Genomic DNA, 21,963 nt, shown 5'->3' with positions numbered 1-21,963 from the left:
AAGAGGAACTGCTCTGGCAGCCCCCTACAGGCCCTGCTCTTCCCTTGGCAAGTTGAGGCAGTCTAATATATATTCATAGACACTTTTTTTGTGTGTGCCTTTTAAAAAGTTGAGATATAATTGATGTGTAACATATACACTTTTAAGTAATAATTCACAACCAGGGAACATCAGGCAATGGAAGCAAAAGGTTTTGTTTTGTTTCGTTTTTTAAGATTTTATTTATATTTATTTGAGCGAAAAAGAAAGAGCACAAACAGTGGGAGGGGCAGGTGGAGGGAGAAGCAAACTCCGCACTGAGTAGGGCACCCAATGCCAGGACCCTGAGATCATGACCTGAGCTGAAGGCAGCTGCTTAACTGGCTGAGCCATCCAGGTGCCCCAGAAACAAAAGTTTTAATTGATCTATGCAGCAATCTGAAAAAAAAAAAAAAAACTGCGCCAATGATACTACAGTGAATTCTATTATTTAGTAATAACTTATTACATGCCATCTTGATTCTAGAAGCCCCTGCTCTTAGTTAGGTAGAGTCTATAATATTTTCTTTGCATCAAACTTGGCATCATAGCCACAAACAGCCATCTGTGACACTTCAGTGACAAACATGGAAAGAATGCCCCATCTTTAATCAGTCACAATCACAGCCTTGGATGATAGCCCCAACAATAACATCATTATCAGTCATGAAGGACAAGCTGTCTATAATCACAACTAACTACAAAATTTATAATTTTTTGAAGACATGTTTTAAAATACTAATTTCCAAATTGAGGTTGTGATGGAGAATTAAGTGTAAATATCCTCTCATTATAACAGCTTTCATACATAACATTTAAATGCCACGTCCAACACGCTCTCACATTTGTAATTTTATTTTGTCTTTCTGATAACCTTATGTTAAGTTGAGCAAATAGTAGTATTTTCTGTTTTACGTATCAGAAAATTAAGGATCAGAGAAATTTAGTGACTTGCTTAAGGCTAGATGTTACAAAAGTGGCAGAGATGAACCGTAGCCCTGAAACAAAATCTCACATACTTTTGTTCTCTACCAAACAGTTTACCAGATGTTGAGATACTGAACCTTTTGTTTTTCTTCCATTTTGGGTCCAACATTCATTCTTCGAATTGTGCAAAAGAATCACCTGATGCCCTTGAATAGGATACAGATTCCTAGGGCCCCGCCCCAGGGAAGTCTGGGTGTGGTGGTATTTGTGGGGTGCTGCATTCTTAGCATCCCACATAATTCAATTGAGATTGACTTGTAGAATGAAACTAAAACCACCCAAATGAGAACAAGCGGACGCTATTTATTCAGCTCTTGCTATAGTAACAGAATCAGCCACCGTCACTTGCCTTTGGCAGAGGCTCAAAGGCAGACAGGGGATTGGGAAAGCTTTATAAAACTGAAAAAAGGGGAAGGTTTCAGGTATGTTCTGATTGGAAGTTGTTGGCCTGGTAAAGCTGGAGGCGGGCTACTAGAAATAAGGGGGATTTTATGTGATTGGTTTGCGGAACACACAGGCTTTCCCTGATGGGTCCTGAATTGGAAGTCCAGCAAAAACAGGGAAGTTGGCAGTCCTTGAGGATGTCCTGACTGTTCTGGTCTGGCTGCAGAAGTTATGGTGTGGCTTCCAGGGGGTTCTTCTGTGGTTCAGAGTTCTGTGTTCACATACAGTTTGGCCATTGCCCTGTCTCTCAGACCATACTCTGAAACACCCTGGGCCTCTGGTGTTCATTTCATCCTGGTCTCTTTCCTCTCCTGACATGGCTAGACTGTAAGCTCCGTAAGATCTCTAGGTACCAATGCCTAGCCCTATCAGACCCTCAATAAAAACTTGCAAATGAATGGATGAATGATAAATGACAAGATTTGAAACTGGCTTTTGCTGGAAGAAAATGAACCTTCTGGTGTTGCACATGGACATCTTTGACGGGACCTGCTGTCACCAGGAAGAAAGGACCGGAGGCTGCTTCTTCCAGCTACTCTGCTCTAAATACCTTAACCTGAATCCTTCCCCCTAGATGCTCTCCGTTTTTCTGAAAGCTTCCATGTTAGTGTGCAAATCAGTCCCAGGGGCTCGCTCCTGAGTGCTCTGCTGGGGAGCGGGATAGGGTTCGTGGGAAAGCGGCAGCTACTTCTGGCATTCCGGAGGCATCTTCCACCCCAGACCTTCCAGGTTTGCTGCGTTCTCTCCACACTGTCCTCTCCATCTCTCCCTCTAGGGCCTGGGCTGGTGAGAGCACCGAAGGAAGGGGGAAGGGATGCAGTCCCCCCTCAGCCCCCATATGTGGTCTTAATTCAGGACTTACTGAGTTGGTCTAGACGGAAAACGCTCGGGGGTGTGTGCTGTGTGGAAGACCCAGATCCAAGGAGAGAGGGGAAAGCTAGTCGCGGAAGCCCTGTCCTCAGGGCAGCCTTCCCACCTGCTGCAGGGAGGAAGGGCCGGGAAGGGGCCGCAGCCGCGTGCCCGCACCCCCGCCCCCGCCCCACCCCTGCTCGCAGCGCGGCCCCGCCACCCGGGAGTTCCCGCGAGTGGCCCCGCGCCCAGGCCGCGCGGGGGGCTGTTCGGTTGGAGGCGGGGAGCAGCCGGGGCACCAAAATAGGAGCCGCTTGTGGGCTGGAGCTGCACTAGCAGGCACCCTCCGCCGCGCCTCTTCCAAAGATGGTCAGAGGGTCCGGAGGGGCCCCCGCCCTCGCTCGCCGCTAGCCCGTGGGCCAGCACCGCGTCCCGGCGTCGCCGCCGAAGGTAGGTGTCCCGCGGCCCCGCCGCCCGGGGCCAGCCGTAAGGGAGCCGGCGGGGCCGGGCGCGGGAGAGCGAGGCCGCGCCGCCTCCCGAGCCCGCCGGCGGCAGAGGCGCGGAGACAATGGCCGCGCGGGCGCCGGGCTGGGCCGAGCGCGGGGCCGCCCGCTGTGCCCTCCCCACACCTGTGCGGCGTCCCGGGGCAGAGGGACGCGGGCACCCGGCCCGGCCGGCTGCGCGCGGCGCCCTCGAGTCGAGTCCCCGCGCCAGGCCCGGGGCGGGGCGGTCTCCCGGCGGGAACGCGGGCCCGGGGCCCAGGCTCGGGGCGCGCGGAAACCCCTGCGGCTGCGGCGGGGGAGAGGGATGGAGGGGCCGTGGAGGGGCCGCGGCCCGGCCGCTTTCTTTTCTCTCCTTTCTTAAGCAGAAAGGTACAGGGTTTCCCTTTCCCGAGATTTCCTCTTTTCCAATTCTATTTCGATCCTCCCTTTCTTGGCAGCTCGATGCGACTTGCAAGGGAGATGGAGCTAGTGAAAAAAGGGTGCATTGGGGCCGAGCCCAGACGGCCAAAGTCCAGTCTCTAGTGGGGCGACCCCTCGGACAGTTGGTTTGCCAAGCGGGGGTTCTCTCGGACAGCCGGCTCGGGTCCGATTGCGGAGACTGCGCGAATGGGGTAGCAAATCAATATTTCTAATTTAAAAGATTACTGAAAACCCCGGGGGCCTCGTTTCAGGCTCCAAGCTACCCCGAATTTAAATTGACCATCACATAAACTATGAAATAGTCTATCCACATTTTGCGTTTCTTACTTAGAACGCTGAACTTAGTCTAGGTTTGGAGTATATGCGATGCTAATCAATCATCGCAAGGATTGGCGTCCTTAGCATTGATTATTTGCCGTAATCTGCAAAATTGAAAACCCGTTTATTTCATGTTTATTGCAGCCATGGCTCTAAAAGGACAAGAAGATTATATTTACCTTTTCAAGGATACAGCGCATCCAGTCGATTTTCTGGATGCATTCAGAACATTCTACTTGGATGGATTATTTACTGATATTACCCTTCAGTGTCCTTCAGGCATAATCTTCCATTGTCACCGAGCTGTTTTAGCTGCTTGCAGCAATTATTTTAAGGCAATGTTCACAGCTGATATGAAAGAAAAATTTAAAAATAAAATAAAAATCTCTGGCATCCACCATGATATTTTGGAAGGCCTTGTGAATTATGCATACACTTCCCAGATTGAAATAACTAAAAGAAACGTTCAAAGCCTCCTTGAAGCAGCAGATCTGCTACAGTTCCTTTCGGTAAAGAAAGCTTGTGAGCAGTTTTTGGTAAGGCACTTAGATATTGATAATTGTATTGGAATGCACTCCTTTGCAGAATTTCACATGTGTCCAGAACTAGAAAAGGAATCTCGAAGAATTCTCTGTTCAAGGTTTAAGGAAGTGTGGCAGCAAGAAGAATTTCTGGAAATCAGCCTTGAAAAGTTTCTCTTTATATTGTCCAGAAAGAATCTCAGTGTTTGGAAAGAAGAAGCTATCATAGAGCCTGTTATTAAGTGGACTGCTCATGATGTGGAAAATCGAATTGAATGCCTGTATAACTTACTAAGCTATGTAAACATAGATATAGATCCAGTGTATTTAAAAACAGCTTTAGGTCTTCAAAGAAGCTGCCTACTAACTGAAAATAAGATACGATCTCTAATATACAATGCTCTGAATCCCCTGCATAAAGAGATTTCCCAGAGGTCCACAGCCACAATGTACATCATTGGAGGTTATTACTGGCATCCTTTATCAGAGGTTCACATATGGGATCCTCTGACAAATGTTTGGATTCAGGGAGCGGAAATACCAGACTATACTAGGGAGAGCTATGGTGTTACATGTTTGGGACCCAACATTTATGTAACTGGGGGTTATAGAACGGATAACATAGAAGCTCTTGACACAGTGTGGATCTATAACAGTGAAAGTGATGAATGGACAGAAGGTTTGCCCATGCTCAATGCCAGGTACTACCACTGTGCCGTCACCTTGGGTGGCTGCGTCTACGCTTTAGGTGGTTACAGGAAAGGGGCTCCTGCAGAAGAGGCCGAGTTCTATGATCCATTAAAAGAGAAATGGATTCCTATTGCAAACATGATTAAAGGTAAGTCCAGATTATATTTACTCTCTAATTTTCTAGATGTTTGAGGTTAGGCCAGTGGTCTAGATTCTCCTGCAGAGAACTTTAAAAAGAATGCATCACTTTGGAATGCTATCTAGGAACTATAATAGATTATACAAATAATAGTGGACAGAATGTTCCAAGTAGAAGCACAGTAGAGCAGTCCCCAACTTGCCTGTGGTTATGTGATTAGAGCATGTTCCTCAGACTAGAAAAATATCATTTATATAAGAAAACAGTATAATTCATCCCACTCACTCTACAGCCTGTTTCAAGTTTAGATCTTGCTTCAGGTCCTAAGAATTTATATTTAAGTCAAAGGCTGAATGAAAAGAGAAAGTTGGGTGGTTTTATTAGTTCTTATTTATTTATTTATGCTCTTGAAATTGAACCCTTTTCAGTTCTGTTTTTAAATATTCAGTCTTTTCCCTCCCATTATCTGATCATCTCTCTCTTTTAAAAGGTCTTTCATTAAAACCTTGAAAGGTGGGGCGCCTGGGTGACTCAGTGGGTTGGGGCCTCTGCCTTCGGCTCGGGTCGTGGTCTCCGGGTCCTGGGATCGAGCCCCGCGTGGGGCTCTCCGCTCAGCAGGGAGCCTGCTTCCTCCCTCTCTCTCTGCCTGCTTGTGATCTGTCTGTCAAATAGATAAATAAAATCTTTAAAAAATAAAAATAAAAATAAAATACATAAAACCTTGAAAGATTCGGGCCCTGTAGAGTGTAACAAATTACATTCTCTCAAAAAGTAGAGACAGATAGCCCTTGCTTTTTGTGATTCAAGTCTTTCTTCCTAAGGTGAAAGATGGGGCAGATCCCATCCCCTCCCTCCTGTGGTCCGCACAGCCAGGCACACTACTGGGTTTCAGTGTCTGTCTGATAAACACTCTATTTTCTGCTGTGTTCAGTACTCCATTAGCCTTGCTCTCCTTCCCTCCCACTGGCAAAAAAGTTAAACTGGGATCTTACTTAATTACATTTATTCATTTGTGCTGGGGAGTTGCACAAAAACAACTGGTAGGTTGTTTCTAAATTTGTGTCATTTTATTCCAAATGTTCCTTCCCAGGCCTTTCTGTTTCTGTTTTCATACTACTGAGGGTGTGGGAATCTGACCTGGTCTGGGAATCTGACCTGGTGTGATCGCTGGATGACAGGCAGGAAGCCCGAGAGGCAGAACGGTCTTGTGATCAGGCACATTGCTCCTGAAGCCAAACTGCTTGAGTCCAAATCCTGACTTTCCATTTCCTTGCTAATGTGCTCAGGCAGATTGTTTCATCTCCCTGGGCCCCGCTTTGATTGTCTGTACAGTGGGGGAGACAACATCATGAAGCTCAGGGTTTTGAGAGGATTAAGTGAACTTATGCACGTGAGGCGTGTAGAACAGGGTCTGGAGCAGGGGAAGCACTCAGTAAGTGTCAGGAGTTGTTGTACGTGTTATTGTTACTATTTGTTGTTCATTATTGTCATAATGAAGGTCCTTATAAAAGAGCACGTCAACTTTGACAGAGCAAAATTATCTTTCATAACAAATCATGTCCGCTCTCCTGCATGCACGAAGGTTCAGTAGTGGTTGGTAGAGGGGGACAAGGGGGCTTAGAGCCCCCCTGCTATTGCCACTCTTGTTTTGGGCTCTGCCTGAGCTTAACTGCCCATTCCTGGTCTCCTCCCCAGGATGGTCCTCAGTGTCCTCCTGACTCCTTTCCTACTAAAGAAACAAGGAAGATTCAAATACTGTAGCGGCTGTTGTCAACCTGGATACATTTCTGCCTCTCTTTCTTGATGAAGAGATACCAGTTGCCATGGTTTCATAGTTCAGAGCATATTTCCATGAGGAGGAAAGTTGGTTACTTTATTGCAATCTTTAAACATCATATTTGAAACACGCTTGCTGAAAAGAAATGCTTCAGTGGTGGGTCCACTGTCAAAGAAAGCCTTGTGTGTTCTTGCCTTCACCTTGAGTGGAATGGGAGACCCTCATACACCCAAGTACCCCCCCCCCAGCCGCCCCCCCCACACCAGCTGGGTCTGAAATTCCAAAGTTTTAGTTACACTTTCACCTTGAATTCTGATTCCTGGTTATATCTGATCATCCTTGGGAAGGTAATCCTGTATCCGTTCTATCCAGCTTTGGACAGTGCTGGTTTTGAACTATAAGTTTCTCATTTTTCTGTTACTTTTCCCAGTTTGTTTCCTTTTGTAGTCATGGCGTGAACGATCAGCTTCCTTTGGTAATCAGAACTTAAACTGTGTAGAGTCAAATTTCAAATTCATTTCCTTTTTTGGTTTAGGGATGTACAGAGAAGAAATAAATACTTGGCTGTTTAGGAGCTCCTGACTTCTTTTTTCTCCCTCATCATAACTGCCCTGCTTATAAACTCACATTTATGCTGAAGTAGAAACTCACAAGGCGATTCAACTGCATCCAGCATGTGTCAGTGGTAAACAACTGTTGGTTGAAAGACTAAACTGACGTGTTTGACCAAAATGAGCCTCATCTTACTTCCTCGGAGCTTCTTTTTCTGCCGAACTCATTTCTTCCTCCCCATTTTCGTAGAGCATCAGCATTTCCCAATTTCCCGAACTTAGGACCTCACCATCAGTTTTGCTTGTTTCTGACACAGTCAGGCATCAAGGCTTATGTGTTTATCTGTCTCTCTTACCTCCATGCCCTTCCCTCCACACCCAAAACCCCTTCTAAAACCCCTCAATACTTCCTACCTGGGCCAATATCTGGATGTCTGACTCTTTTTGTCCTTCTGCTTCTGTAGTCTCTCTCTTCCTCTGTTTAAAAATCTTTAAGCTCTTGCTGAATGAAGTCTTCGTTTCATAGTTGGGGACCAGGATCCTTTGTGGCGTGGCTTCCAACTTACTATGTCAGCTTCAATTCCCATCTGACAACTCCAGCTGGGCCACCTGCCCTTGAGCGTGCTGGCATGAAATGAGGATACTCAACATTGCCCACTTGCCTTTTCCTCTGCGTTGGATGGCTTTCTCTCACCTCTACCTGCCAAAGTCCTACCTGCTGGGACCCAGGTCAAATTCTGCCACCTCCATCCATCATTTCCCTGCTCAAAGCAGTGTCTCCTGGCTCTGAACGTTCACAGTGGTTCCGTACCCTGTGCTCTAAATATTTGGGTAAGTGTCTCACCCTCTTTTAGAAGAGTGCAAGGAGCCTTTCTTATTCATTCTTCCATCTCTCATAGCACCTAGCACAGGGCCTGACATCTACTGTCAGTAAAAACAGAAAGAATAATGAATTTAGCCCAAATATTCATCATGAAACACAACGATAGATCCATCTGAAGACATGATTTTGATTAACACACAGGCGTGGGAAACGCGACTGCCTGCGTCTTACACGAAGTTATCTATGTCATTGGCGGCCACTGCGGCTACAGAGGGAGCTGCACCTACGACAAGGTCCAGAGCTACAACTCAGATATCAATGAGTGGAGCCTCATCACCTCCAGTCCACATCCAGGTAATTAAATACTGTTCCAGAGAGCACATGTTGTAATACAGTTTAGACTATGAGGGACAGCTAAAAATGGCCTGGAAAAAGAAAATGCTAGACTTACAGCAGACTACCCATGGGTGTAATTAGAAGGCTCAAAATATTCATATGTCCATCTAACAGTAATCACAGGCTATTCTGATTAGATCACATCTACAAATACTTTCCCTGATGTCTTTATGAGACACATTTTAAGCCTGGGTGGTTAAAAATGGTAGTTTCTTTTTAAAATTTTCTTCACCTAGGTTCTTTTGTTGCGTTTCTTATTCCTCTTTTGTGTGCTTTCTTTCATGTATATGCATTATATGAAACACAATTCTTGTAGACAGTTAAAAAACACTAGTCTGATACAAATGGCCAACAGACACATGAAAGAATGTTGAACATCACTTGGCATCAGGGAAATACAAATCAAAACCACAATGAGATACCCCCTCATGCCAGTCAGGAGGGTTGAAATTAACAAGTCAGAAAACGACAGATGTTGGCAAGGATGAGGAGGAAGAGGAACTGTCTTACACTCTTGGTGGGAATGCAAGCTGGTGCAGCCACTCTGGAAAACAGTGTGGAGGTTTCTCAAAAAGTTGAAAATAGAGCTACCCTATGACCCAGCAATCACACTACTGGGTATTTACCCTAAAGATACAAATGTAGTGATCTGAAGGGGCAGCTGCACCCCAGTGTTTATAGCAACAATGTCCACAATAGCCAAACTATGGGAATAGCCTAGATGTCCATTGACAGAGGAATGGATAAAGAAGATGTGGAATATATATATACACAATGAAATATTACTCAGCCATCAGAAAGGATGAATACTTACCATTTACATGGACATGGATGGAACTGGAGGGTATTGTGCTGAGCTAAATAAATCAATCAGAGGAAGACAGTTAGCCTATGGTTTCACTCAAATGTAGAATATAAGAAACAGTGCAGAGGACCACACGGGAAGGGAGGGAAAACTGAATGGGAAGTTATTGGAGAGGGAGAAAAACTATGAGAGACTCTTAACTATAGGAAACAAACGGAGTGTTGCTGGAGGGGAGGTGGGGGGATGCGGTAAATGGGTCATGGGCATTAAGGAGGGCATGTGAGGTGATGAGCACTGGATGTTATATGCAACTGATATATTATTAAACACTACATCTGAAACTAACGATGTACTAAATGTTGGCTAATTGAATTTAAATTTTAAAAAGTCACCAAACTGTCAAAAAAAAAAAAAAGCACTTGTCTGTCAAATAGTTGGGGATAGTGCCCATTGATTGAGTTCAACAGGAGGTGGTTTCTTCTTTTAAAAGCATGTTCTTTCTGGGTCTCAGTAACTATTAAGCACTTACTCCTGGAATGGGCAGAACCCTGTGTTAGCCTTACTTTAACAATCAGGAAGGGGACATGTAGTCTGCCCATAAGGAATGGCCAGCCTTCTGCCTACGGTGCCTTTGTTCTTTGACTTGTCTCTTTGTGAAGAGCTCCGAGAAGTATGAGCCATAGCCTGTTACAGTTATGGCGTATGTTTGAGACTTTTCATTAGGAAAGATTTATATCACCATACCACTATACTACTTTGAATCATTTTCCATATAGCATAAGGCTTCTATCTCTGTGAGTCATTGGCGAGCATGGTTGAAATTCGCAAGCTTGAACCATCTGAGAGTGATAGTAACAGTTAACCTTCCTGAACACTTTCTACAGGTCAGGTACTGACTCAGCACTTTATACATAGTATTACCTTAATTTATGTCTATAGCCCTGTGAATAGGTATTGTTTATACCCATTTTACATATTTAGAAATGGTGGCAAGAAAGGATAAGGTCACACAGTTGGGAAGTGGTGGACCAAGGTTCAGTTCGGCAGTCTGATGGCATACTCCATGCTACAGCGACTAAGCAGCCTCCCTCTCCTTAAGGGAGCAGAGCAGGCTGTCCTGCTCTGGACCAGTGCAGCTGGATCCACCCCGGCAACAGACATTTCATCTCGCGGTTCAGGGGAAGCACTCTGCACCTGGGCTGCAGCTCCAAATGCCACAAGCTTTGCCTAACAAGAGACTTCAGCCACAGCCTGTCCTGGCTCTGAAGACGTCATGGAACAGGCTGCCATCTCCCTCCTAGTAGCCCAGATGTATTAGCTCAGACCCCCCGCCACTTTCTGTTATGACCAATGAAGTCATAATGGAAAATAATAATACCATCTCAAATTGAACTATAGCTAACATTTATTTAGTAACTATGAGCCAGTCACTAACTATTCCAGTAATTTTTTATATCGTAATCTGTTTAAACGTCACAGCAATCCTGTGAGCTAGGTACTACTGTTTCATTTTGCAGGTCACTGGGGCACAGAGACAGTAAATAAATTGCCCAAAATCAGCTAGCTAGTGCTTGTTAGAGGTGAAGTTCAAATCCAGGCAATCTGGCGGGGAGGCTGTGTTTTTAAGAACTGCGCTGTTATCTCATTTCTTCCCCCTGTTAACCTTATCAGTTAGACATGACTTTGACATCTTTACAAAGAAAATCCAATATATGAAAAGTTGTATTAACAAATTACAGGGCATTTATTTACATTACCAATTTAATATATATTTCATATAGGGAATCCTTTAGACATCTTGTAACATATTTAAGCTACATGTACCTTGTTCACTGCTTGAACGGGAGTCCGAAAGGCAATGAGATGTAAGCTAAAGCATGAAAATGCATGGCCAACTGAAAAATCAATCAGAAGTAAATACTAAATTCGACTATAAATCAATGGGAACAAATAATAATTTTTGTTAAGTTTTGCTTTCCATTGGACTTTTTCCTGACATAATGCAAGAAACAAAGGTAGCAAGTTGGCACCCTGCCTGGTTTGTTCTTTTTGGCTTTCGGTGCTTAAAATATTTTTAACTGGCTTGCTACCAATATTTAAAATCTAGGAGATTTCAAATAAAAGTCGTGATTTCTGGCCTTTGGAAAAATTGTAGCAACCTTGGACCCCATTCCCTTCTGGAAGGGATCACTGGAGCCATGTAGCAGCTGCTCACTTTTAAATGGCACCTGCATGCTCCATTTCACTAGTCTCTTCCATTCTCATCCCATCATAGACCTGGGGGACCGTGCTCTTGCTTCTCCTACCCCTGACCTGCTTCATTCAACTAGTCTGTTAGCTCCTTAGCCCTTGAAGGCATTTGGAGTTACATCCTGTGAACTGTAGCAAGGTATGCTTCTTCTGCATCGTGGGAGCGACTCCCCGGGAATGTACAGTGCCAGTCTTGCGCCTCCCTTACAGATACATAGCTTAGACTACAAAGAAATCATGACTACTCTTATTTTTCAAGGGTAATACAAATGTTATCTTTTTTTCTTGATGCCTTTAAGGGTGGTAGTTTTGGATAGTTAAAAACGAAGGGACTCTAATTCCATTAAATGCAAGATAATATTTATTGAGACCTTACCTTGGGAAAGATACCATTCTCATTATTCTGTAAGACACAAAGATGATTAAGAGCTTGTCTCTACTGCTACAGGAACCCAGAATCTAGTAGCAAATATACATACATAACAGGAATACAAGGCAGTTATACAAGTAAGTGCTCTTGAAATTGAGGGTAGAAAGAGCTTGAGTCTAATTTAAGGGAAACCTGGAAATCTTAGAATTCCAGGAGTATGTTGTTACGAGTTAGGCCTTAAAGAATGGCTATAATTAAGGTGTTTTTTGAAGAAGTGTTTTCTGGCAGAAGGGAGCCAACGGTGGGAAGCAGGAAGGCAAGTTCCAGGTTTATTTGGGTACTTGGGAGTGGATATATATGATGAGATGTGAGAGGGTAGAATGAGAGATCGGATGGGAGAGTTCTGTTGAAGAGCATTTCACGGAGGGCATCCAATGGCAGTCAGGAGAAGTTTCAAAATGGAGAACTACCAAAGGTCTTGAACCTTTTAGAATAGATTAGACAGCAGGGAAATCTGTTAAAATTGTCATAATACACCAGATGAGATATGCTGAAAGCCTGAAAGCGGTAAGAGGTAAAAACAGGTAGATGTGAGGAATGTTATGCATTCAACATGAGAGAGTTGAGAGCTGAGTTGGAGCTCAGTTTTGTAGTTAACTGTGGAGGACTGGTTGGATCACCCACGAGAGCTGTCCATCAAGGATTGGGAAATAGGGGTCTGCAGCTCAGGAGGAAGAGTGGGGCCAAAGTTAGAGATCAAGGTGTCATTTGCTTGGAGGCTATGACTGTGGGTGTGGAGGTGGTTGAGGTGCATTGGGAGGGTAGGACTAATAGTACAGCTATGCACAGAGTCCTGGGAAACAGCACTGTTTAAGGGATGAGCTGGGAAGGAAGAGTGTGGGAAGACCAGGGAAGAAGCAGAAAGTAATAAAGGGATAAAACCTATGGAGAGCTACATCAAATGGGAAGAGAGTTCTCTCCTGGCTCTGCCATTTATTCACATGGCTAGTCGTGGGCAGTGGCTTAAGCTCTTGGGTCTTACTTTCTAGTAAAGAAGTTAGATTAGATAAGTTTTACAGGTCTTTTCAATGCAAATAATCTTAGGAAAAAAGTCTAAATCATTTCAGTGGATATTGAATACCTGAAAGTATTGTGGTTGTCTGTGAATCCCTGCATGGCTTTCTTCATATCACTCATGCAACACTGAATACAGACTGCTGTGTGTTTATAGTGAATATTTATGTGTAAACTTCTTGAGCCATGACAGATGGTGCCATTCTTGTACTTAGTTTGAAATTGTTCATTCCTTCTTTTGCCCAACAAAGGTTTGCCGAGTGTTTCCCGAATGTGATGTGTAGTGCTAGGAGCTCAATAAACAGGGCACAGTCCTTTGGGCTCAGTAGCTTTGTAGAGTGACCAACAGGAAAAAAGCAGTTACACCTGTGGAAGAAAAAGTTTCCATCAACAATAACAGAAGGTTATGTTGTATTTGGGTAACAGGAAAAAAACTATCAGGAAACACCTTATTTTATTTATTTTTCTGTTCTTTAAAGTTTATTTATTTCAGTAATCTCCATGCGGAACATGGGGCTTGAACTTAGAACCCTAAGATCAAGAGTTGCATGCTCTTCCAACTGAGCAACCAGGTGCCCCAGGAGTCACCTTATTTTAAATATTTTTCCTGCTATAGGAAGATGGAGATATTTTTCTTAAGAACCACAAATTGAGGATTTTTGGGTAAACTTTGAAATTTAAGAAAAGCCTAGTGAACTCGTTGAATCACACCAACTGATAAAATTTCTGAATTATTAATTTTCACAACCATTTGATAAAATGATTCATATAATTTACATAAACAATGTTTCACAAGTACCAAAACAAATTCTACAAAACTTCTGCATGTATAATCATTGGAAACCCGGGTAAAATAAATGGGGCTTTACCGGGGTAGAAGAATTCTTGTCTTCCTGGCTGTCAGATACTTGAGAACAACAGTGTATGGACTCATCTTCTGAGATTTTTCCTTAGCCTTTGAAACCTAGATAGCAAGAACTTTACTGATAAGAATGTGCTTACCTTCTTAAAGGGGAAATCACATTTTTGATTATACATTCTCTCTTTCTGAAGGGGAGCTTATAAGCTTTGTTTCTTCCCCCACAAAATAATGGGAGTGCACATTTGGGTACAGAGGGTACAAGTTCCAATTCATTCATTGATCCAACAAACTTTAGTGAGTCCTTACAAGGTTCCAGACACTTGCTGTTCCCCGACAGGGATGGAATAGTGGGCAGGATGCAGGTCCTACACTGTCAGAGGGGAGACGGACAGTCACCATGAAACGTCAGACAGCGAGAAGTGTTGTGGAGAACATGAAAGCGGGTGAGGTGGTGGGGATGCCTGCCTGGCCACGTCAGGCTGGGTGGTTAGGGGAGGGCCCTCTGAGGAGATGACCGTAAGATGAGACCTGGATGACAAGAAGGGGCGGCCGTGCCAAGTCCTGGGAGCAGAAGTTTCTAGGCAGGAGGAAGCCCTCAGCAATAACAAACTGAGTCTTCATTTATTTGCCATAACGTTAGGGCCCCTGACAAGTCCTGTTCTTCCTCCAGGCCTGCAGCTAGAGGTGTTTAAGTGTAATCCTATGGTTGATATTCCCAGAGAATGAACTCACAGGTTAGTAGTGGTGCTGGAAATGGGGACAAGGAAGAAGCACAAGGACCAGGGTGAGGCCAGAGCGACGCTGGAGGCACAGAGTCCGAGTCCCTCAGAGAATGAGAGCAGCAGCCTTGCGTTTGGTGCCTCGGACACCTGGCCTGCCTCGCCTGAGGGACAGTGCTGGAAGGGAGAGGAAGGGCCGTTCCAGAAGAGCTGGGTGCCTTGATTGCCTGTGGATGGCAGGGGGCCGGGGGAAAGGGATATATAACATGGGAAAAATTAAAACAGCCCAGAAGGCTGACCCACCTCCTCCCAACTCCAGAGGCAGACTCCCAGCCTGGGATCCAGACCCCACACAGCAGCTGTCTGCCTTTGAGCTGCTTTTGGTCTCTTAGGATCATAGACCCCACTAATCTGGTTTTGTCTTTTTGGAGCAGCAATGTGAGAGAGGCAAGCCAGGTCCTCCGTCCTGCCCCCGGCGCTGCAGACGCTACAGAGTGCCTGCCCCTGGTTGTAGGGGTGGCCACTAAGACCTGAAGGAGCCTACAGCAGTTCCCTCAGAGGTCTTTACGTCAGAATGTCAGAGGGTCTCCACAACTTGTACCCAGAGCGTAGGATAAAAGGTGTCTGTGCTGGGTAGTGGTCTGAGGACGTCTTCCTCCCTGGCACCCTGTAAAGCCAGAGGAAGGACCACCTGAGAGAGAATGGCAGGGAGAGGCAGTCTGAATTGGGTGATAGGGGATGGATTTTAAGACTCAGTATTGTGGTAGAGGAATCAGAATGTCAAGACGACTCGAGTTTTGTATGCTGCATTGTAAGGGATTCTTACATCACCAGCCTAAGGGATCTCTGTTTGTTATCCTAATAAAATTTTGCTTTTTTTCTTTTTAATAGAATATGGATTGTGTTCAGTTCCATTTGAAAATAAGCTCTATCTAGTTGGTGGACAGACTACAATCACGGAATGCTATGACCCTGAACAAAATGAATGGAGAGAAATAGCTCCCATGATGGAAAGGAGGATGGAGTGTGGTGCCGTCATCATGAATGGATGTATTTATGTCACTGGGGGATATTCCTACTCGAAGGGAACGTATCTTCAGAGCATTGAGAAATATGATCCAGATCTTAATAAGTGGGAAATAGTGGGCAATCTTCCAAGCGCCATGCGGTCCCATGGGTGTGTTTGTGTGTATAATGTCTGATTGAATCCATAGAAGTGGACCCAGTAATCACTGTTTTAGGGTGTAATTAAAAAAAGAAAGAGAGAGAAACAGAATTTGGGATTTGGAGTCCCTTACTTATCGTTGTGGCCTGGCATATAATGGGTGAATTCCCATGTCTAACCCCAACTCTTCACCTTAAAGCAGTGATTAATGGAAAAATCCTATGTGTATTTACATTTGAATCAGTAGGGTTAACACCCTATAATCTCTGCTTTTCAAGGTAATATGGAATTTTGGACACTTGGCAAAAAGTGAAATACCTTTGTAGTGAATTATTCTCCTGGTAGCATCAACACTGGGTGCAGGTCAGAATCATTCTTTGTAATGAAATGTCTCTTCTGACCCTGTAATGTACTAGTGTATATTAAGGTTAGCATTTAGCTAGCAAGGAATTTGAAATTTAAGGAGGGATTCTTCTCTACCTCTACAAAATCAACACTTTAAAACAGCATTTTTCCATGGTTAGATGTGTTTAGAATGTGGACTTATTTTAAGTCTTTTTTTCTTTGTAGTGTGTATAATTTATTGTTCTTTATTTGCTGACTGCCTGAGGTATACAAGATACTGTGCAAAAGATTATTACTGTTCAGAGTTTACAAACTAAATTTTAAATAATAGCAAATCTGAAAATTTGCAGAGAAAATAGTTAAATATTTGCTAATGCTAAGAGCTATTTTTAATTTTCAGCTTTGATGTAAATTGCTAGTTTAGATGTCTTTAGTTCAAGCATGTTAGAAAAATCCTCTTTTCATAAGTGTAGATACATTACTGCATACAAAATTGACTTTTAGAGCCAGAAGGCATGCAGAACAGTTGTGATGTAATAGAAAATACATAGATGAGAAGAAATTTGCATTCATTTCCCAGCTGTGCCACTAACTAGATTTTTTTGTAACTTGAATTGAGTCACAGTCACTTAACCTCTCCCTGATTAGAGCTTCATGACCCAGGGACTTTGGGCCACAGATGTGCCTACATGTGGGTCCCCATAACCCCTGGGGCAGCTAGAGGTAGCCTGGGTGGCTGGAGCTTCTGAGCAGAAACACTTTTGTCCACTTTCCCCAGTGTGCCTGCAGTATTACTTTCTGTGTGTGCCAAAACTTGAGAAAAGTTGGGAAGTACTGCTTAAGTTAGCTGAAGTTTTAGTGATCTGGTAGACCATCTCTCCACACTCTTCATTTTCTTAAAGACACAGTAATTATTTTTTAACTTAAAACATGAAAGTTGTAAACTACCTAATGCTTCTGATTTTTTTTTTTTTTTTAAGAAAGAGACTGTTCAATGGATTCATTTCAGGTGGCATTTTAAATAGCGCAACCTTTTGGGAATGCAATATGGTACCACATAGAAGGAGCAAAAAAAGGGGCCATATTTCTACCCCATAAATTCTACTCCTAGATTTATAACATAAAGAATAATATAAAAACAAAGGGAAATGCATGAGGATGTTTATGTCTGCATTATTTATAATAGCAAAAAAATTGGAAATAGTGTATGTGTCAAAGAAGAAAGTGGGACGATGAAATAATGAAGTATCATACTGCCATTAAAATAATTATTTGGAAGACTGTAAAAACATGGTTGTGTCTGTGATACGGTAAGTCAAATAAGCACAATAGAAAAGAGTATGTGTACTATGATTGTGACTTCGTAAGATCTTTTTGCATGTGGAAGGTAATATGCAAAACAAATCCTTTGTGTTAGTGTAGGGGGATGTGGAATGCTTTTTAATTTATTTAAATGGTTTTCTTTAATATTTGTGTTTTCAATAAAAATAAGTAAATCACTGTATATGTGGTTAAACTGCTTGAATTTGACCTGAGCGAGTCAAAGGACAGTTAGAGTTAGTGAAACCATTGAGTTATAGACCATTTCAATCTATAATTGGATTATAGACCCTTTTATTGCTTTTGAGAACACTTAGCAATTAATGCTGGGCCAGTCATGTGATGTCAGTAGTGTGTTAGAGATATGTTTTATGGAATAGATGAAAACAGTTGCAATCACCTTCCTCTGCTTTTAGCTTACCTAGGTCCTATAGAATCCTGACTTGAGTCCAGCCTCTGGGAATTCTTCCCTGCGGCTCAGCCCCAGTAAAAATCCCATTGTTATTGTCATTTAAAGGATTTATCATTATATATGTGAAGTATATACAATTTTGAGTTCATGGATCATATCTTATTCTTAGTTTTTTTCAAGTCCTAACATTTCATTTGTCTCTCCAGTGTATTTTTTTAAGAAAGGTGATGGTTTTGGTTATTTTTACAAAAGAGCATTCCTCAGGTATTTGAAAGATCTTGAAAATAGTTTGTGGCCTGAGGTATTCAATTTATTGTGCCTATTTTCTGTAAAATTCTGTTTTTGCTATTGTTCTGTGCACACAAGAAAGTGTTAGGGAAGGGAAGGTAAACACTGCTGTCAGAATTATCCCAAGTTCCAAATCACTGTAGTATGAGTGAAAAATATTTTACTATAATTAAATGCAAAGCGTGGCTTTGGAAGGGCCAGCACTATTTTGCAAAATAATTAAAATTGTGGAGATGATTTTAAGTATGACTGAATTAAGAGAACTCTAAGTATCCAAATTTTAAAGTTACTGTTTCTCAAGGTGCCTGGGGGGTGGGGGTGGGGGCTCAGTCGGTTAAGCATCTGACTCCTGAGTTCTCCTCAGGTCAGGATCTGAGATGTGAGATGGAGACCTGTGTGGGGCTCCATACTGGGTGGGCAGCCTGCTTATTATTCTCTCTCTCCCTCTCCCTCTGTTCCTCACCCCCACCCACCTCTTTAAATAAATAAATAAATAAATAAAATAAACAAGTTAGCAGTTTCTCACAAGTCATATTTTTAGCTTTGAGCTGCAACTGAAAGAGGGTCAGCATTTGGAGAACTTGCTTAAGGTAGTATGTTAGCCTCCGTTTTCACATTCATGTAAATATATGCTTGTGTTAAGGACTGAATGTTTGTGTCCCCCCAAATGCCTAGGCTGAAGCCCTTATCCCCAGTGTGACTGTAGAGGTAGGAAGTACCTGTTCTGGAATTAATTCAGGTTAACTGAGCTTGTAAGGGTACGGCGCTGATCAGATAGGCTTGTAAGAGACACCAGAGAGCTTTCTCTCTCCCTGCCTGTGTGACACCACGGTGAGAAGGCAGCATCCGCAGGCCGGAAGGAGAGCTCTCACCGGAACCGGGTCTCATCTCAGACTTCCAGCCTCCAGAACTGTAAGCAAACTTTCTGTTGTTTGAGCCGCCCAGTCTGTGATGTTTGGTTGTGGAAGCTGAGCTGCCTCACACAGCCCACACAGGCAGTAGAGCTTTATGTGCTGCGGTGTGGGAGCCGAAGCAGCCAGGTGTAGACAGTCCGTTCCCTAGACAACCCCTGGCCTTTCCCACCCCTCCCACACAAAGCGACCAGAAACACCTGTTTTATTAGTCTGAAAATGTCTGAAACTCTATAAAGACAGCTTCATTCTTCTTAGGGGCTAGTAGACGTAGCTAGCTAGGAGTTTCTGTATGCCTAGTTCTTGCCAAGACTGTATACAGATGCCCCAACTCCCCGCTCCCCCACTACAGGGACACCGATGCATTTTGAAATCGTGAGTCATAAACTGTTAAACTGTTAACTCTTATTTTATTTTATATTATTTTATTTTATTTATTTTTAGAGAGCACAAGCAGGGAGTGGAGGAGGGCAGAGGGAGAGCATAGAGAAAATCTCAAACAGGCTCCACGTTCGGTGCAGAGCCCAGCGAGGGGCTTGATCTCAGGACCAGGAGATCACAAGAGTGGGATGCTTAAGTGACAGAGTCACCCGGGCGCCGCCCTAGCTTTCTTTCTTTCTTTCTTTTTTTTTTTTTTTAAGATTTTATTTATTTATTTGACAAACAGAGATCACAAGTAGGCAGAGAGGCAGGCAGAGAGAGAAAGCAGGTCCCTGCTGAGCAGAGAGCCCAATGTGGGGCTCCATTCCAGGACCCTGAGATCATGACCTGAGCTGAAGGCAGAGGCTTTAACCCACTGAGCCACTCAGGCGCCCCCGCCGTAGCTTTCTGATTTAAGACATAATATTCTCTTTGGGGCTTCACTGGAGTGGTATTGAGCGTCTTGCTCAAACCATCAGTGAATTTTCTAGATTCCAATAAGCCACAATTTAGGGTGTTCCCTGCTGGCTTAGGAAGAATCAGTGTAAATTGTGTTCCATTGTATGCATAAGATTACCAATATTTCAACTTTTACCTTTGAAATTCAAATCATACCACAAGCTCTTACCTCTGTGTACCTGCAAGTGCCTCTCTTACACAGGTTCTCGTAGGGGAATGTGAAATGCCAGAGCTGTGGACTTCAGCCTTAATAGGGAGAGATGGAGCCAATTGTTCCCTGGCACCCCTTGCCTCCCCAAAACCCCACATGCCTTACCCCTTTTGCTCACCAATGTAAGACAGGGCTCATGGAATCTGGGAACACTCACAGCAATGCCTGCCTGACACCGAAACTTGTTAACTACATCTTTCAGTATACACGCAGATGGAGACACAAGGATGGCACTTGGGTTTCCCAGACGCATACTTCTGCAGCCCTCTTCTACCCTTTAGCTCTTTCTCCTCCCACCTTCCTCATTAAGGAAATGAGACAAGCCTTCTCCCGGTCAAGGGAGTATGGGACCTTGAGCACAGGCAGGCAGGGAGATAAGAGCTTCACTTGTTTCTGTATGATTTCTTAAACCTTTTTGTAAACTGTCAAATAGAATACAAATGCAGAAAGCCACATGAAACAAATGAACAGCTTAATGAGTTATAAAAAGGCGAACCCTCTTGTAACTGGCATCCGTCAGGACAGAGGACTGGCCAACCACTTGAGGGGCACCTCCCAAACACAGCCTCCCACCCCTGTGAATAACCTCTGTCCTTACTGTGGTGATTATTTTCTTTCTTCCACTAGCATTAGCACCTGGATTATTAGTTTCCTGTGGCTGCTATTAAAAAATCGTCAGGGGGCGCCTGGGTGGCTCAGTCAGTTAAGCGTCTCCCTTTGGCTTAGGTCATGATCCCAGGGTCCTGGATCAAGCCCTGCATTGGGCTCCCTGCTCAGGCGGGAGCCTACTTCTCCCTCTCCCTCTGCCTGCCACTCCCACTGCTGTGTTCTCTCTGTCAAATAAATAAATAAATACAATCTTTAAAAAAAAAAAAAAGGCACAGTTGCAATTGTCTCCTTTTGATGTTAGCAACCACAGACACTGTGATGAGAAAACCGCTATTTGGAGTTGCTGCTAGGCATTTCTTGGTATGACAACCCTGCTCACACCCAGAGTCTGGATATTTGTTTCTGGAATTTTATTTTTTTATTGAGGTATAATTGACATACTACATCCACATCCTATTAGTTTCAGGTGTACATAATAGATGATTTCATATTTTTATACATCAGGAAATGATCCTGTAAGAAATCTAGTCACCATCTCTCACTCTATAAAGTGATTACAGTATTATTATGTTCCCTATACTGTACCGTACATGCCAGAGTTTGGATATTTCGATGAAGACCTGCGCTGAGGATCCCCAACCAGGTTCCTGCTTTGCTTTCTCTTGGGTACTTTTTAAAATAACCACGTAGAGTGGAGCCCGGAAAAAGTTAGTGGCCTCTGCCCCAACCACCTTATAAGTAATAAGTGCTTGCTACCCTGCTCTCTAGCTCCTGCTCCCTCCTGACCTGGGACGGAAGACTGCCTTTGCCCTGGCTTCTTGTGCGCCCCCTACTCCCCCAACTCTTGGTTTCTGGCATTTGTAATAAATCATGTGACTTTTCTTCCTTCCTGTGAGTGTATGGAAACTATGGCTTCATCAAAATGACCCTGGGGTTTTCACTTCCCCAAAGTGGGAGCTTTGATGCTGAGGGAGCTACCTGCTGATCCCTGTGTGGATGGCTTATGCCTTCACCTTCAGCAGGACATAATCTGCATATTCTTGATTTAATACACCCGCTAAGGGCCCCCCTAACACAGATACACAATACCTAGATCTTTGATTCCTTAGAGTCTGCCAAATGGTGATTTCCAGTGCTATAATCTTTTCTTCATTTACTAGTTGTTTACCCAGAGGTATAGGAAAAGCAGGATAAATGCTTGATTCTTACCTTTATGTACCAGTTTGCAAAATAAACAGCATCCTTCAAAGGTTATTTATTAGATTTGGTTTCTTTAATCATTATGAACTTGTGGATTTAAACCTACT

At 43.6% G+C, this 21,963-nt stretch overlaps 1 protein-coding gene across 2 annotated transcripts; it reads left to right on the top strand.

Moving 5' to 3' along the window:
* Positions 1-2,550: 2,550 nt before the first annotated feature.
* LOC308339870 (kelch-like protein 23) lies at positions 2,551-17,529 on the top strand (the record flags this gene model as incomplete). Of its 2 annotated transcripts, XM_080798884.1 has the most annotated exons (4): positions 2,551-2,748; positions 3,684-4,898; positions 8,242-8,394; positions 15,408-17,529. In XM_080798884.1, the coding sequence occupies 3 exons, from the start codon at positions 3,686-3,688 to the stop codon at positions 15,716-15,718; spliced, it is 1,677 nt and encodes a 558-aa protein (XP_080655010.1). In that variant the 3' UTR covers positions 15,719-17,529. The 2 variants fall into 2 exon arrangements, with proteins under 2 accessions (XP_080655010.1, XP_080655009.1); XM_080798883.1 differs by lacking the exon at positions 2,551-2,748 and having other exon boundaries at positions 3,671-4,898.
* Positions 17,530-21,963: the final 4,434 nt, after the last annotated feature.

This window comes from Martes martes, assembly GCF_963455335.1.
Source record: "Martes martes genome assembly, chromosome: 3".
Lineage (NCBI taxonomy): Eukaryota > Metazoa > Chordata > Mammalia > Carnivora > Mustelidae > Martes > Martes martes.
The sequence above is the reverse complement of the archived record's forward strand: the minus strand, read 5'-3'. Positions and strand labels throughout refer to the sequence as shown.